The sequence below is a fragment of the Periophthalmus magnuspinnatus genome, chromosome 22 (assembly GCF_009829125.3).
Source record: "Periophthalmus magnuspinnatus isolate fPerMag1 chromosome 22, fPerMag1.2.pri, whole genome shotgun sequence".
Taxonomy (NCBI): Eukaryota; Metazoa; Chordata; class Actinopteri; order Gobiiformes; family Gobiidae; genus Periophthalmus; species Periophthalmus magnuspinnatus.
In genome coordinates this window covers 7,665,866-7,682,210 of record NC_047147.1, presented here as the reverse complement: position 1 = coordinate 7,682,210, position 16,345 = coordinate 7,665,866, and the positions used below count along the sequence as shown (strand labels likewise).

General features: G+C 37.5%; 1 protein-coding gene across 3 annotated transcripts in view; it reads left to right on the top strand.

Annotated features, from left to right (window-relative positions):
- Positions 1-15,789, top strand: part of slc8a3 (solute carrier family 8 member 3) — a 136,420-nt gene extending 120,631 nt beyond the window's left edge. For 2 of the 3 annotated variants that reach the window (XM_055231341.1, XM_055231340.1), the window contains 4 exons: positions 8,754-8,878; positions 9,543-9,642; positions 10,686-10,955; positions 13,033-15,789. In XM_055231341.1, the coding sequence (XP_055087316.1) occupies positions 8,754-8,878; positions 9,543-9,642; positions 10,686-10,955; positions 13,033-13,409 (872 nt within the window). In that variant the 3' untranslated portion in view covers positions 13,410-15,789. Of the gene's footprint in view, positions 1-4,035; positions 4,054-8,753; positions 8,879-9,542; positions 9,643-10,685; positions 10,956-13,032 lie in introns of all 3 variants that reach the window. The other variant, XM_055231339.1, reaches the window with a different exon arrangement.
- Positions 15,790-16,345: the final 556 nt, after the last annotated feature.

Below are 16,345 nucleotides of genomic sequence, written 5' to 3'. Positions count from 1 at the left end.
TTTATCCGAGTATTGATAGTTTGTTGTGGGTGATAGTTGTTGTGTGGAGCTGATTAGCCGCCTTCTCCCCGTGTGGTTGTCACAATAACAGCAGATCCTCGTCCCCGAATCACTCACTTAAAACACACCTCTCAATCAAAACAGCAGAAAGTCACGGAGGTGCGCTCACGGTTCTGTGCTCAGTGGAGGGAGTGAAATGTACAGGGAACATGCTGGGATTAAAGCTGGAGTTTTGTCTCAACACTAATCACTAAATCTGGTTGTTTTTGTAACTTTTCCAAATGAACAAATACCACCGTTTCTTTGTCATATGAATTGATCACAATTTCCAACACGATTTTGTTTAGTCTTATCCGTACAGATGGTCTAAATGCTGTTTGATATTTATTTCCAGAACTTAAAAAAGCCAAAATTTTAACGGCAAAACGTCAATTAACACGGAAAAGAGTTGAATTTCTTCCTCCAAAGTCTGAAATCTGCTCCAAACATGCCTTTTCTGACAGAGGCTTCACTGACGATCAAAGATAACTAAATCTTGACCATAAGTAAAATTTGATTCCTTGCACTGCCCTATTTGTAGTTTTAATACTACATACTGTATACTTTGTTTCTCGTGTCATGTAAATTCATCATAAAAAATCTGACTGGACCTTTGTAATGGCCGTATCGATTAGACAATAAGAAACAGTTCCAGCCTCTTTAAATGGAGCAGCTATAGCAACAAGATGACTTATTTTATACTTTTTAAAATACTTTTTATTCTTTTTACCAGTGGTGGATGAAGTACTCTATTTTGAAAAAGTAAAGTACAGATACTGAGGTAAAAAGTTACTCAAGTTACTTTTTACTCACATGAAAGTAAAACGAGTAAAAAGTAAAAGTATTTCACCCAAGTGTTCATTTGTTAAAGTGTTGAATGTAGTGATATTGTTTTAAAATGTAGCAATACAAAACAGTTTTTGTTTTTCTCTCTTGAATTTCTGTGTGTTTGTTCTTGTTTGCTCAAATCCGAAGCTTGAACTTGAAAACTTTGTTTGCATAATAACTCGAACATGGTAAAAATAACTCCTCAGATCATATGAAAAGTACTTTTTATTTTTAATTTCTGATCAAAAATGTAGTGAAGTAGAAAGTACAGACACTCCTCTCAATGTAGTGAAGTAAAAGTTAAAAGTATCCACTGTAAAATGTACTTAAGTAAAGTGCAGATACCTCAAAATTCTACTTACGCACAATACTTGACTTCTTGTACTACGTTATCTTCCATCACTGCTCTTTACTTTGTGTCATCTCCAAAAAGGTTACTTGAATTGTGACCTATCCCGTGCGTATTTTACAAACTCCATTGAGCGGACAGGCCTGTTGTTATAACAAATGAGTGGGATTGTGCGCTTGTGTCCTGGCCTCTACTCATTGATCACTTGAACAGTGCAGAGCTCTGGTTCTGGCAGCCTGTTACGATTGTACACTCATGCAGAAAATCTTGTGTTTAAATGGGCTCTAACAAGGTTGTGGACATCTGGCAGGTCTCGGTGCCAAGCGCAGCTCATTCTGTTGTTTTTGTTTATAAACTGCCTCAGTGCCAAACTCTGTCAGACCTAATCTCATCCCTTTACATCATCTTTAATGGACAGTAGCATCAGATCTGCAGCTTCTGTTCAGATCTGCTCGAGGTGGTTCATAGAGGGTTTTATGGTCCACAGATTCTCATTCGTTCTGAGGTTGCAACTTTTAAAACGCCTCGACTTTACCGTAGTTTCAAGTATTAGATCGAAATGATGACCCATTATGGACCGTTATTACCCTGAATATCCGAATACACTCGCAGTAAATTCTGGCTATTTCAAACTGTTTATTCAACACTTTTCAAAACTATAAACAATCACTGTGTTATTTCTATGGCATCTACTTGGCTACTCCTGCAGATTCATTCTTTTGTGCAGTTTTATACTTTCAAAGCAAACAATAACTGCCAGGAAACTGTTCTTGGGCAAGACACTTCACCCATCAGGTCTATATGGATGTGCTGGTGTGGCTTCTTGCTGCTGATTTGTGGTCGTCTTACGCTGTAGGTGCAGAATTACAAAACCAGACTGAAATTTTGTGTATGGGATTTAGTTTGTCTCCTCTGCGTCGCGGGATTAGCTCAGAAAGTGGTGCATTTATTTTACTTACGGACAAGCTCATTGGTCATTTATAATTTAGAACAAAAATCTTTCACCTCAGATTTCATGTTTTAGAGCTTCATTCCTTGATCTTGCTGAACTTTGCGATGTTTTTCCCGTCTTTTCCTCATAAGCCGCCATGTTTAGTCCAGTGAGGTTCATTTGGTCTTCCCTTAATTTATTTGAATAAATAATTTTCCAAGTCCAAGGTGTTGATTGTGCTATGGTCATGTGATATGGCCGTGACTCTCCGTTCAGCTGATTTAAAGGTTTTGGCGCTGTCTTCCTATTGGTGGAGGCAGGACGACAGCGCCATCTGCAGTCCGACTTCCTCGGGACAGTACCCCAGGTGTGTGAGAGTAAAAAAACGTGACACATACATGAGATACGGTCCTGAAGAAGTCGGACTGCAGATGGCGCTGTCGTTTTGCCTCCACCGGTAGAAAGACAGCGCCAAAGTCTATTTAAATCAGCCGACCGGACGCAGCAACATCACGTGACCGCACTGAGGAAGAGCGTGAGTGAGAAGTCCAAAGTGTCAGGTATGAAAACAAACTAAACTCTGGTCTGGAAAAAGAATCTATTAAAATCGCTGCCATGTTTGTTTTGATACAAACAGACCACATGTTTCTCTGATTACGCTCATCTGAATGTGGGGACCCAGAGCACGTCTTTGCTGTGCTGGAAGAAGTGTTCAGCTTTATTTTATTATTAAGTAAAAGTAAAGAAACAGGAGCAAAAAATACACAAGTAAAAGTATCACATGCAAAAATCTACTTAAGTAAAAGTTTTAAAGTACCCCTTTAAAAATGTACTTAAAGAGTAAAAAGAAATAGTGTTGTCTGCAGATTTTGAAATTTGAAGTTTTAAATATATCGATTTTGATCAAGATTTGTGCTGAACAAAACCAATGATTTTTTTTCCCTAGCTGTTTTTATAAGTAGATTTTAGTTTGCTTAAATTATGAGCGTGTAAAAAATAAACCTCTCAGCTTTTTCACCAGGCCTCAAATAATAATATATAGTACTTTTACTTTTCAGTCCTGTTCAGAATGTAGTGGAGTAGAAAGTACAGATAGCTGCTCTCAAATGTAGTGCAGTAAAAGTAAAAAGTATCCACTGTAAAATGTACTTAAAGAGCCGATATTACACTATTTTCTGATCTCTGTTATAATGTTGTTTCCTCATCAAAAACATACCTGCAGTTGTGTTTTGTTTCACACTTTCACTAGAATCATTTGGATGATTTCAGCCCTGGAATTCCCAATCTCTACTGAACAAAAGGTTAAACTGAAAACTACCACTTCATGACATCACAAGGTGGAATAGAACATTTTGAGCTTCGGATATAGACTTCCTTATAATACAGGATTATTTAACGATGTGTGAATGAAACAAAACACAACTCCAGGTATGTTTTTGATGAAGTAACAACATTTTAGCATGACTTAGAGCTGTTAAGAGTCAATTCTGCATAATATCGGACCTTTAATTAAAGCACATATACCTCACATTTTTCTATTTTTACTTTGTTACATTCCACCACTGCGTCTTTGTATAGAAAAAAACATGTAGTCTTGGTTGTCCGGGTAACAGAACAACTGCCATTTACTTGCATCGCACATTTGAACTCCGAGCCAGGGCTGAGAACGCAAAACTGCACCATCGTTTTATCAATACACTAATGAAGTACATAATGAAGTACAGCCGTTCCTGTGTAATCATGAAATCACATGACCTGCACTCATTGAAAGAGCAGTACTGTATAACTCACAGCTTTGGGTCAATACACATTCTCGACTTGACATTTGCCTTGTATATGTCCTTTCCTCGTCTCATTGTTCTGTCGTCTCCATCTGTTTCCATTACAGCCATGTTGTTAGCTGCTGGTAAGTGGTCTCTGCACTGAGGGGCTTTTTCACTAACATGTTTGTATGTGTTTGTGCCTGATGAAATACTTCGGCGTGAGAACTGCGAGTGTTTTCTGCTCAATGCTAACTCCTGCCTGCACAAAGTGTTTCTACGCAATCGTACTTTGATAAAAACACACAACCCTTTTTTCCATCTGAGAATATTTAATCAGAAAGAACTCGCAACAAACTTAAAATACCACTGAAAAGACCATCCAAAGACCATTGATCAAACATTATAACCACCTAAACATATTAAGTTTTTCCCAGAAGTAACTACAGCATCTTGAGGAGTCTCTTGAGGTCTAGACTCAAAGTGGCCTGTGGGATTTTCTGTCTTGATTTAATTAAAGATTATTTTTAAATTCTGAACGTTTTGATGTCAAAAATGTCCTTGCGTGACTTTTGGACGCGTTCTCTGGCTGGGGACACTAATTTCGTTTTAAAAATATTGCTTTTTCTTGATGTACGCTCAACTTTATCCTTAGACTTTTAAAGATACACTGTGTCACTTTTTTTATGGCTGGTCTCCATGTGATTGTTTTGGCTGGAATGTTCCACAGTATGGCATTAAACTTGCCGATCTCCGTTGAAATCTCAGAGCAATGCATTTATATATGGTTTTCTTAGCAATAGTAAAAACGCTCAACGAAAAACATCTCTGCGTTTGTATTCTCCACTAAAAGAAGTAAAGTCGTGCATCTTTATAAATAAAATAAAAATATCTCCTAAAGCAGTTGAAATGTTCTAACAGGTGTAAAAACGATTCATTTATTCATTTACTTAATAACATCATAAACAGCGGTGGAAAAAGTACTCAATTTTGTTACTTGAACAAAACTACAGATACTGGAGCAGAAAAATACTCAAGTAAAGCTAAAAGTATTAAAGTACGAGTTAAAAGTAGAAGTATTTCAGAGCTACAGGTTTTGGCGTTTACCTCTTTTGTTACGAGACGCCACGTTCTCTCACTTTGGAAATCAACAAAAAACCCCGTCCAGCGCACCGTGGAGTAACGAGGTTATGTCCTTTTTGAAAGTAGAGAAGATTAGATATTTCAAGAAGTGTATCGTAAACAAGTTTTTTAGAAAGTGGCAACCATTTATCGACTTTTTTGAAACTTGAGATCTCTAATAAAGCTTCAGAGGTCGTGATTTTGATAAAGATTTGGGCTGAATTTGGTTCAACAGGAACAATTTAATCAATTTTTTTTCTACTGGGTTGTGCATCTTTGTTTGGTCAAATTATGAATTTGATAAAAAATAAACTCTCAGACAATAATGAAAAATACTTTTACTTTTCTGTCCAGTTAAAAAATGTAGTGGAGTAGAAAGTACAGATACTGCTCTCAAATGTAGTGAAGTAAAGGTAAAGGTGAAGGTAAAGTAAAGTAAAGTAACGTAAAGTAAGATAAAGTAAAGTAAAGTAAAATAAAGTAAAGCAAAGTAAAGTAATGTAAAGTAAAGTAAAATAAAGCAAAATAAAGCAAAGTAAAGTAAAGTAACGTAAAGCTAAGTAAAGTAAAGTAAAGTAAAGCTAAATAAAGCAAAGTAAAGCTAAGTAAAGTAAAGATAAATAAAGTAAAGTAAAATAAAGTAAAGTAAAGCTAAGTAAAATAAAGTAAAATAAGGCAAAGCAAAGCAAGTCAGTAAAATTTGAATTTCAGTACAGTACTTTACTACTTTCACTTCGTTAGGTTCCACCACTGATAATAAACATGTTATAAAATAAAAGTGTTCAAAAGATGCATGTACATTTAATGAATTTATAACCCTTAATAAAATATTACATGAGGATTTCCTCGGTAACATTCACACTTTGTATTTAAGACATTCGAAAGTAAATGTGCTCATCACTGAAACGTTAAATGTAGGTAAAGTTTGCAGAATCAGCATTTGTTTTAAACGTCACTAACGCTTAACCCAAAATGCCACAACAGCAAGAAAAAGCAGACAAACAGTGCATCCAGTGTGAGAGAACGGGAACGGGCAATTATACGCACACTATTTACTAATATTCCAATGATAGAACTGATGTTTCGCTCCCGTTTATTACAGTTAAATGTCTTAAGTAGCTTATAATTTGCTTTTTCATTTGATATTTTGAAATCGCACGCTTGGCTGCTCGCACTCGCAAATAATTAAAAATCTACAGTTAAAGGCGCACTAACTAACTCCTCTTTTATACTTGACTGTCTCCTCGGGGATCGATAAGATTAATGCCATACTGTGGAACATTGTCAAGCAGCGAGGCAGCAGCCCTCCAGAGAAAAGGTCACTTGTACTTTTAAGTTCGTCTCCCTACACGGCAGAAAAGCTGTGATTAAAAACGACACAATGGAACAACGATTATGATCAAAGTTTCGTCAGATTGTGGATAAAAAATACTTACATAAATGGCGCCTTAATCAAACTTTTAACACCAGTAGAATAAGAATAGGACAAAAACCCTGCGTGTATCTGATGTGAACGTGTCGTGCTGTAAAATGCATGGGACGGCGGTGGGCTCTTGTTGACACGCTGCTATCTAGGGGGCGCCGCTGTGATCTGTAATGGCTGTGTTAATATTTGATGCTAAGCGTGTTGTGAGGAGGAGCGAGGTCTTCTGTGCGAGAGGATAGGACATGACAAGGACTAGACCCCAGGTGGCGCCGTGGAGGGTGCTAAGAGGGATAAAAGGATTTAGATAGAAGGTTTTGGATCGAGTTTGACAGAATGATGTTAGAGTGCACGCTGTAAAAATAGTGACGGATTTGTTGTCTTTAGGCGGAAATAATAAGGCTAGACTGGTTAATTTAATGCTAAACGGTTGATTATGTGGGCGTAGTTTAGTCTCGGAGTAAAAATTGCGCACGTTAGGTTTGTTTTAGACAGGATTCAGCCCGTTTATACAGTGCAAGTATATATATATTTGTCTAGTGTATCTTGAAGCCCTCTCCACAAGGACAGCGTGAAGTGATCAGGAGCTCAGCGGCCTTGAAAATGACTTTACATTTGGAAACACTCGAGCACAACTTTACATTTTTTGACAGGACAAGGTTGAGAGAAAGTGTTTGAGATTTGTTATTGTGAAGCCTCAATTTCCCATGAGTCTTTGCTCCGAGCTCAGTAAGATGTAGCAGACGCACTGAATTAAAATTTCTGACAGAGAGCTGCTGTTATTACGTACAGCGTTACTTGGCAAATATGAGGCCTGTATAGATTTCATTTACATTTTAATGGCGGAGGTATCCTTGAAGTAAAACACACTTTGATTCACTTGATTAGCGCCTAATCGGACGAATGGTGGTTCAAAGTTGGCTTGGAAATGTGTGCTTGAGCAAGACACTTCACCGATCTTGCTGTTAAAGGCTCACCGCGTCGCTTTTAAGCAAAAAATACATAAATAAATAATGTAAAAGCATGTATTTTCTTTGTTTTAATGCACAAAGAATATTGAAAAACATGTATCCATATGGTGAGCGGGTTTGCATCTCCACAAATATGACCTGCCAAATGTTGCCATGGTAATTTTCCATAATCCATCTCCACTGAGAATATTCCGAAGTGTGGTTTGAATGTCTACTTCCATGGAATTATGCAGTTGATGTGCTGCTACTAAAACGTTACACCGTGTTGCTTTAAATGAATGTGATTAAGAAGACTGTGCCAATTCTCTTTTGTCAGACTCCTTAAGACTGATGTCGCTCCTGAATCAATAATGTACGAATTTTAAAGTGTTTTTGATCAACTTCAGGTGTCTAGAACAGTGTTAGATGAGACTAATTACCGAGCTTTGTTTGTGTTTGGCCCTAACGTAAATTATACTGCAGTGTTTTATCTGACGCATGGCTTTTTCACTTTAAGTCAGGATTCTCAAACTCGCGGCCCGGGGGCAAATTGCGGCCCGCGAGACGATATTTTGTGGCCCGCAGGACAATATGAAAGTTTAATGTTAGTGTGGCGTTATCATGTTGCGTGTAGAAGGTTCCACCAAATCGGTAAACCCCAAACACTCCCGTCACAAAAGATTAAACAAATAGTGATGTATATCCATAAAATCACCAAGAATTGGCATATTTCCTCATGTATGTTGAAAACAACGATGACATTTAAGAAGATTTTAACAAAGCTTTTTTTTGAATACCTGATGTGGCCCAGGTTCACTCAAACTCTGCCTCCTGTGGCCCTCAGATAATTTGACTTTGAGACCCCGGATTTAAGTACTGAAGTTTTGGAGATTGAAATAGGTCTATCAAAATATTATAAAGCAGATTTAATGAGTAAATAAAAGAAATAATAATACAGTTATTTTAGTTGCAGTTTGAACATAATATAAATGTGCGTATTTTTACAAACAATCAAAAAATCTACAGTATTCAACAGGATTATGTATCTCCATGGGGCACCTTGAACACAAATGGGAAAAAAAAGAAAAAAATGCATCACTTTGTTGCTTCACGTCGTACATACATTATGCATTCAAGTTTTTCAACAACACCGCACCTCCTCATCTCAATCTTTCAATCAAACGTGACAGCTGCTCTGTCAGTACTGAATATGGAAAACCTTGTCTAACCATCTCCCGTTATAAAGCCTCTAATGGGACGTCATCCGCCGCCTCCACCGCACCGTATGATAATAAGACTTTGATTTTAATTATTACGTTGTTTTTAAATTTCTTTCTTTGTTTTGTTCCAGATGTACCGGACAGGAAGCTGACGACAGATGAGGAGGAAGCCAAGCGGATCGCGGAGATGGGGAAGCCGGTTCTAGGGGAGCATTCGAAAATGGAAGTCATTATTGAAGAATCGTATGAGTTTAAGGTGCGAAAGGTTCAACATCAATAGAAAAGTAGTCTCATAAATATGAAATCCAGCTCTGGTGATAATATGTACTGTTTTATTCATTTGTTTTAGAGTGGTGGACATGTAAGCGGTTTATTTTTAGAGCAGTGTGAGAATAAGGGGCTGTGGTGGTTTGTGTTGTGGGGTTTTCCTTGCATTGATATTGAAGCTTGAAAGTGGTGTCGCTACTGCCCCCATGTGGTTGGAAAACATCCATTTACTTGTGTGAGATGCTGAGGTTGATAAGATAAAGATAGAAATATAGAGTGCCGATTTTTTATTGAACTTTTTGCACTAGAACAAATATAAAATCCGGTTCAAAACGTCATTGTAGCATTTGGGAAAGTTAGTTATGTTGAAGTCAAGGCAAGACAAGTGTATTTGTATAGCAGAATTTGTACACAAAGTAATTCAAAGTGCTTTACAGAATAAGAAATACATTAAAATCACAATACAAGCGAATCAAAACATAAATAATCATCATAAAATTCACATTAAAAGCGAAGAGTGCAGAATAAATATAGTTTTTACATGTTTTGAAAGGTGTTTTACAAATAAGCGAGGCAAATGTGAGCTTCAAACATCAAACTGACACCAACAATATGGCCAGGAAAGAAATTATGTTATATTTTTGTTGCTACAGAACACAGTGGACAAGCTGATAAAGAAGACCAACCTGGCATTAGTGGTGGGAACCAACTCCTGGAGAGACCAGTTCATGGAGGCCATCACTGTCAGCGCAGGTAAAGACATGCTGGTTTACTTTTACTTTGAAAATGTACTCGAGACACATTAGTACTGCATCTGTCCTTCATAACTTACAAAAAATAATGTATTGAAAGCTTGTGTTTATTTTTCCTGGGTGTTCTTTATCACTGTTAAAGCCACATCATCTGAAAATATGCTCTAAAACCATTGATACAGACATATAGTTGCGTTGTACTCATATATTAAATTTTGTCTCATTTTATAGTCTAGAAGCAGCTGTTTGTTGCGTCTTGCTTGGTTTTGCATCAGTATCAGATGAACACAGTCCGCACAGTCTTCACTCTTTGGTGCTGCAATATTAAATCCAGAGATATCTTTACTTTTTCATGTTCGGAGCTGAAAAATGCATGTACTTTGGATAGACTGGCACTGGCACTTTGAATCAGTGCTCTGTCCCGGCGTGTCCCTCTGTGTCCTTTGTCTGCTGACAGGACGGGGACGGGGGGACAGGGGGGACAGGCAGAGTTTGGGATGGTACAAGTCGTCCTCATCAGACAAGACGGTGATGGTTTGTGATTCAGGGAAACAGCTTAGGTCACTGCACTGTGCGATCAGTTCTGGAAAATGGTTTCAAGTTGTAATAGAATGCAATTTTCACTTTGGGGCACTTAATTGTAGTAATGGTGGCAGTATTTTCGAGCCAAACACATTCACTTTCAGCCTGTGTATTGCCTTCATCTGTTTGCATCTCTTTCAAGGTGCTCCTTTCTCCACCGTGTCTTTGTTAAAGCAGGTGACAGCACCAGGCTAAGTTACAGGTTAAATCTGTGGAGAGGCAAGCCCGCTCATAAGCTCATAAGAATGTATTTCAGTTATATTTTAAGCAGTTAAAACGCACGTAAACACAATGTAAATGTAAAAAAGATATGTTAAATACCAGGAGGAACTTTCTACCAAGAACTTCCATCAGAAAAGTTACATAATCCAACTTTTATGTGTCCAAAATAATTAAAAATGTGAGCAGATATGATCTGGGACGGTGTTTTTAAGTGTCCTCGATCAATTCTTCCTTCCACAGACGAGGACGAGGAGGACACGGGCGAGGAGCGACTGCCGTCTTGTTTTGATTACGTCATGCACTTCCTGACGGTTTTCTGGAAGGTTCTGTTCGCCTGCGTCCCGCCCACAGAGTACTGGCACGGCTGGGCTTGCTTCGTCGTGTCCATCATCATCATCGGGGTCCTCACTGCCATCATCGGGGACCTGGCCTCTCACTTCGGCTGCACCATCGGGCTGAAAGACTCTGTTACCGCTGTGGTGTTTGTGGCTCTGGGGACGTCTGTACCAGGTGGGTTTCATGTTGGAGAATGAGCAGCAGTTACATTTACTCAGATACATTTACTTTAATTAAATTTTACTTTTCTTGGTAGTTTTCAGATAGTGTAACAGTACTACATGCTTTAGGTTTTATTTATTCTCCACAATTTGTCTAAAAGTTAGTAATATTAACCAATTTGAACTTGTGTTTTATAGTGTTTATTATTTAATGGTTTGTTCTTCAAATTATAAATCAGAAGGTAGAGTTGTAACTTCCCCAAAAACTGTATTTTATTCTCATTTGAGTAATTTCCTGGATCGATACTTTGTGAAAAAGTAAGATTATTTTGAAGTAATGTTGCATACTTGAGTATTTTTGGCTACTCTACCCCTCTCAGTCAGTCTTGAGGTGTAAAAATACTGTAACCTGGACAGACTGGGAATATGTTTTAGGCCTACACAAACCCAGGGCCCTTTATTAAATCAGTTTTAATCACTTTTACTTGCAGTTTTGGGATTCTCTGACCCCAAGACTCAGCCAAAATATGCATATAATTTGGCATTTTATGATTCTCTAAAGATGCCCCTATTTTCTGAGCTGGGATTTAGTTTGGCAAGTACCTTTATATCATAGGCAAACCTTCTATATGTCTCCTGTATTCAAGGCCATAAAATGCTGAACTATATATTGTCTCTCAGCAAAGTACCCATATCCCTGTCTATACCTATTCCTTATATTTATGGCTCAGAGAGACAGACAGTGTGGCCCTTCCCTACAGTGGTGTCAATGTTGAATAATTCATCTAATACCCGCTTTCTTTTACCGACACTTGATTTATTATAAGGCCCCTCCGTATTCTGTGGATTCCTTTGGCATATTCGCTTTGTCATCCAATACTTTTGTTATTTTGACCTCAAGAAACAATCTGTCTGTAAACTTTGTCCGTGTCAGCGTTTCTGTTTATTAAAGGTCGTATGTGCGGCATTAATAAATCATAAGTGCATGCATAAGGAAAACATAAAGATTGGGAACTGCATTGGTGTTGCATTATAAACATGTGCAAATAAAACAGTGAGGAACCCACGATGGAGCAATGGAAAATGCACAGAAATATATGGAAGTCATGAATGGAAGGTTTGGTAAGGAAGTCATTGTAATGGTCACGTTTTTATATAGCGTTTTACCATCTTCAATGCAGTCGAAGCACTTTATATCAAGGAACCACTCACCCATTCACACACACACAGACACTGAGGGCGAGGTGGGTTAAGCGTCTTGCCCCAGGACACAACGACAGGATTCATCTGTGGGAGCTGGAATCACACGCTCAACCATTGATGTTTATGTCGAGACCGGGATTCGAACCGCCAACCTTAAAATGCCAGTAATATTATCAGTGACCTAAAACTATGAAACACAAAAGATTAATGTAAAGTATTTGTATTTGTTTTCCAAGTAACTTCTTTGATCAGTGTTTTAATGTTGAATGTTTTCTGTAGTTGTAGGCATTGGCGTGTTGAGGCTGCCACATCTTTGTCACTCTGCCCAGGGGCAACTGCGTGTAATGGAGTAATGTAAAGTTATAGACTGATCAGTGACCTATTGCTTTTATATCAGTTTGTAGAGTTTGGATTATATAATGCAACTATAAAGCTTAGACTTAAAGAGACTCAATTCATCCACAGGGGATATTACTTGGTCACTGTAGTAAGCATATTGGTCACTTTATAGGCATTTACAAAATTAAAGTGAGCAAGTGCTGGCTTTCAGATAACATCACAACGTTCTATTAGCTAATAATTTTTAATACAATTCACAATACATAATATACAATTAAAATGAATTTTGTTGTAATGCACATTTTTGTGGTAATATAGAGAGGATCAGGTTCAACATTTGTGAATTTCTTACCTGAGTATACTATGAAATCCATTGGGAAAACTGATTCTTGGCCCCATCTACGAGTATGACATCAACACGTTCTATCTGGAAAACAGCCAATATAGTTTACAATAAAACAAATGATGGATTAAGGATAGTGCAAAACAGTAATTTGAACAAGTTTATTTTTCCATTGACACTAAAACTTTACCTCGTCTCTCTTCAGACACATTTGCCAGTAAAGTCGCAGCGGTCCAGGACATGTACGCCGACGCCTCCATCGGGAATGTCACCGGGAGCAACGCGGTCAACGTGTTTTTGGGCATCGGCATGGCCTGGTCTGTTGCTGCCATCTACTGGAAGTCCAAAGGAAAGCCCTTCGTGGTGGAGGCGGGCTCTTTGGCATTTTCAGTCACCCTGTTTACGATCTTTGCCTTCCTGGCCATTTCGGTGCTGTTGTACAGACGCAGACCGCACATTGGAGGGGAGCTGGGGGGGCCGTGGGGACACAGACTGATCACTTCCTTGTTCCTCTTCAGCCTGTGGTTTCTTTACATCCTGTTTTCCAGTCTGGAGGCCTACTGTCATATAGAGGGCTTTTAAAAACTCCACTGAGAGGCGTGAATGAGAGCATAGGTCAATCAAAACAATGACTCACAAACCTCCCTCAAACCTAACTGCAAGGACCGGCCACAGTCAAGAGCGTCCCAAAAAGTGCCCGGGGGCCAGGCGTTGTCCTTACAGCCGGGATGGGATGGGATCCACCACCACAGAAGACAAGGGGTGATCCTGCATTTCCTATGGGACAAAAAGGAGTCAACAAGAGGTCTATTTTTCTCACACACAAGACGAGAATGACTTTTTCTAAGATGTATTTTGAGGATAAAAATGCAAAAAATAGATAAAACAAAAAAACAAAGGAAAAAGAGGAGAACTATTTTCTGGAAAAAAATGTGAGTGACAATGCATTGGAGTCATAATTATTTATTTTTATTTGTTTCATGTGAAGCTTATGTGGACTGGCAGAGCATTGAACAAAAAGGTGGACATTGTCAAACTGCCCTGGACATTACTTCAGTACTCTATACCTATCTATATATAATATATTTCCATATTTTCTGTATATTTTGAATATTTGTTTAGATGTGGTCACCTTCTACTGATCAAGAGGTTTGCTGTGGTAATGGGACTTAGGAAGGGGCGGGTTCTGCGGTCTATCTATACTCTACTGAACGATGTCTTCACCTTTCTAGTATCTATAGGTAAAAAACATTGTATTTTATTTACAGATATCTTGGTCTCACTTGACTTTTCACCTTTTCAATCAGAAAAAAGATACAAATGGTAATTGCTGCAGATAAATCCAGAGGTATTTTTCTACTGTTCCTTCCTGCACTTTGCTGTATAGATCTATTTATGAGACTTGTTCACGTGCAAAAGGCCAATACAAGAGGCATATCTGAACACGGGACAGTGCCTGCAGAGGGTTTAGAGGCGGTGGGTTTAGAGGGATTCATTCAAATACTAAGAAAGCTGCATCAATCTGTGTTTGGCCACAAGGGCGCAGCAGAGCAAGACCCAAGCAAGACACAAGGAAAACAATCAAATATTTATTTTTATGATAAAAGTGTTACAACAAAATTATGTCTGATACATTTTGAGGTTAAACTCAAAATTTCAGCTACGATCATATTTTTATTATTTAGTTATTACACGAAGGTAGATATAAACCTTCTGCTAATGTTTTTGATTACAGAGAAAGTAACATTTTTGTTTTACATATATACAAACTTTTTTAATTTACTCAAGTTATTTAACCTCAATATCAAACCCAAATTTGCTGACCCCTTCAAGTGCCTAATTATCAATTGGTGCAGCTTTCAAAATGGCGCATAATAGTATTCACATTTATATGCATACACACAAACACCTATGTTTTTTTTTTCTGTTCTTCACCTTAAAGCCATGTTTTTGAAAGCTCATTTTCAACAAGATTCTTTTCAGCTCCTAAGTGGACACTACCAGGAAGACAGCCCTCAAATTATGAACTGGTACTTTGACAGACTTCTGAAGTTAAATTAAATATGAATACAATTGTTTAACCTGTGGCAAATTTAAAATGACCCATGATTTAACCAAAGACTTTAATATAAATCCATAAAAGTGAAACATTGTGAGTAGCAGTGGCGGTGTGTCTCCACCAGAGGGCGTCAAACCTTTTCTACCTGAGTTCTTCCTCCCAGTGAGCAGTGCTGTAAGTGTTTCCCTTTTTGCCTTTGAATCACACCTGCTCTCCCTAATCTTCCTTTATATAATTCTTATATATTTTAGCAGAAATTGGTTGCACAAAACAAACGGCTTGCATTTCAATCTCACTTTTTGTACATACTTGTCCATGTACAAAGAAATGGTAAAATAAGATGTATTTGGAGGAAGCAGCATGTCTCTACGTAGTCACCTACAATCTCTGCAATCATCTGAGCCAATGACGATATTATCTTTTATTTATTCTTGTGTTAAATGCTCACCACTATTATTCTTGTTCAAATGCATTGTAAGACGAGGAAGTGCCAGTGACATGATTTCAATTAATGTATTGTTCATTTGGATGTATTCTTGATTTTGTCAAATTCAGTGTGTTTGTGTGTGATGCATGAGAAGAAACCACTCAAATTATTTTTTTGTCTTAAATTATGTCTTAAAAGATCATTTAATTGTCATCCACGCCACTTCTTTAAGTCTTCTAGCTCAGCCTGAAAGATGGAAGTGTGAATTTATACTATTGTGAGGCGTTTAGGGGAGGTGGTTTATTTCATTTTGTTTGTTTTTGTGTAACAGAAAAAGGGGCACATTTTAAAGGGATGTTTTTTCTTGGCCTGCGATGAGATGTCAAAAATAAAAACGCAAAATTTCCAAAGCTGACGATGTTTTGAGATCAAACTGTTTTGTTCTTTTACTGTTAAATAAAAGCAGCTTCCTTGTTCTTAACATAATTTGACTTTGATTTACTTAAGTGTGTGTGTTGATATTTAGGCTTTTGTTCTGATTATAGCTGACAAGAAATATATCTAGTCCTATTTCAATTATTTCTTTTACTGTAATATTAGGAAACTTATAGATAGTGGCAGTGATGGAAGAAGTACTCAGGTTTGTTACTTAAGTAAAAATATAGATACTGGAGCAAAAAAATTAAAATAATCAAGTCAAAGTAAAAGTATCACATGAAAAAAACTACCCAAGTAAAGTATTAAAATACTCATTAAAGTGCTCATTTAAAAATGTACTTAAAAATCAAAAGTAACAGTATTTGCCACAGATTTTGATGTCTGAAATAAAGCTTCAAATGTAGTGATTTTGTTGAAGATTTGTGCTGAATTTTGTTCAACAGAAACAATTGAATCAGTCAGGTTTTTAGCTGTTTTTATTTGTATATTTTTGTTTGCTCAATCTATGAACATGTTAAAAATAAAGCTCTTAGTCTTTTCCGCAGATCTTTATACTTTTACTTTTCAAATTAATTCCCAAGATGTTTTTAGCAG